General features: G+C 51.0%; 1 protein-coding gene across 1 annotated transcript in view; it reads left to right on the forward strand.

The window, feature by feature from the left end:
* ATP10B (ATPase phospholipid transporting 10B (putative)) overlaps window positions 1-467 on the forward strand; it is a 127,310-nt gene that overhangs the window by 83,671 nt on the left and 43,172 nt on the right. The window contains 1 exon segment of the mRNA XM_007464400.1: window positions 128-254. Within this exon segment, the coding sequence (XP_007464462.1) occupies window positions 128-254 (127 nt within the window).

The following is a 467-nucleotide window of genomic DNA, read 5'->3' on the forward strand; positions in this document are numbered from 1 at the left end:
GAAATATTGAGGGAAAAGCCCCATCTAATTGTACAGTGAAGCTCAAACTGGCCGACAGGAGGCCCAGCACATGGGCAGGGGGAGGGAGTCACCCAGAGCTGTGAACAAGCCTCTTCTTTTTGCACAGATCTTAAGTGAAGAGGACTTCCAGAGATGGGCCAGTTCCCGGCATGAGGCTGAGGCGTCCCTCAACAACAGAGATGAGCTTCTCATGGAGACAGCACAGCACCTGGAGAATCAACTCACCTTACTCGGTAGGTAAAAATAAGTTATCATTACATTTTAAAAAAGGAATGCTGCAAGCTGGAAAGGGAGTTCTTGGCCTTGATACTGACACTGCTTCAAATGTGTCTCAATTAGGAACCTCCCTGGGGTGCCCTTCCAGGCATTTGGCGCCAACGGGCTGTGCCGATATCCAACCCAGACTCCACACACAGCTTCCTGAGGATGCCCCAGGAGCATTCCTG

Source organism: Lipotes vexillifer, unplaced genomic scaffold, assembly GCF_000442215.2.
Source record: "Lipotes vexillifer unplaced genomic scaffold, Lipotes_vexillifer_v1.1 scaffold95, whole genome shotgun sequence".
NCBI lineage: Eukaryota > Metazoa > Chordata > Mammalia > Artiodactyla > Lipotidae > Lipotes > Lipotes vexillifer.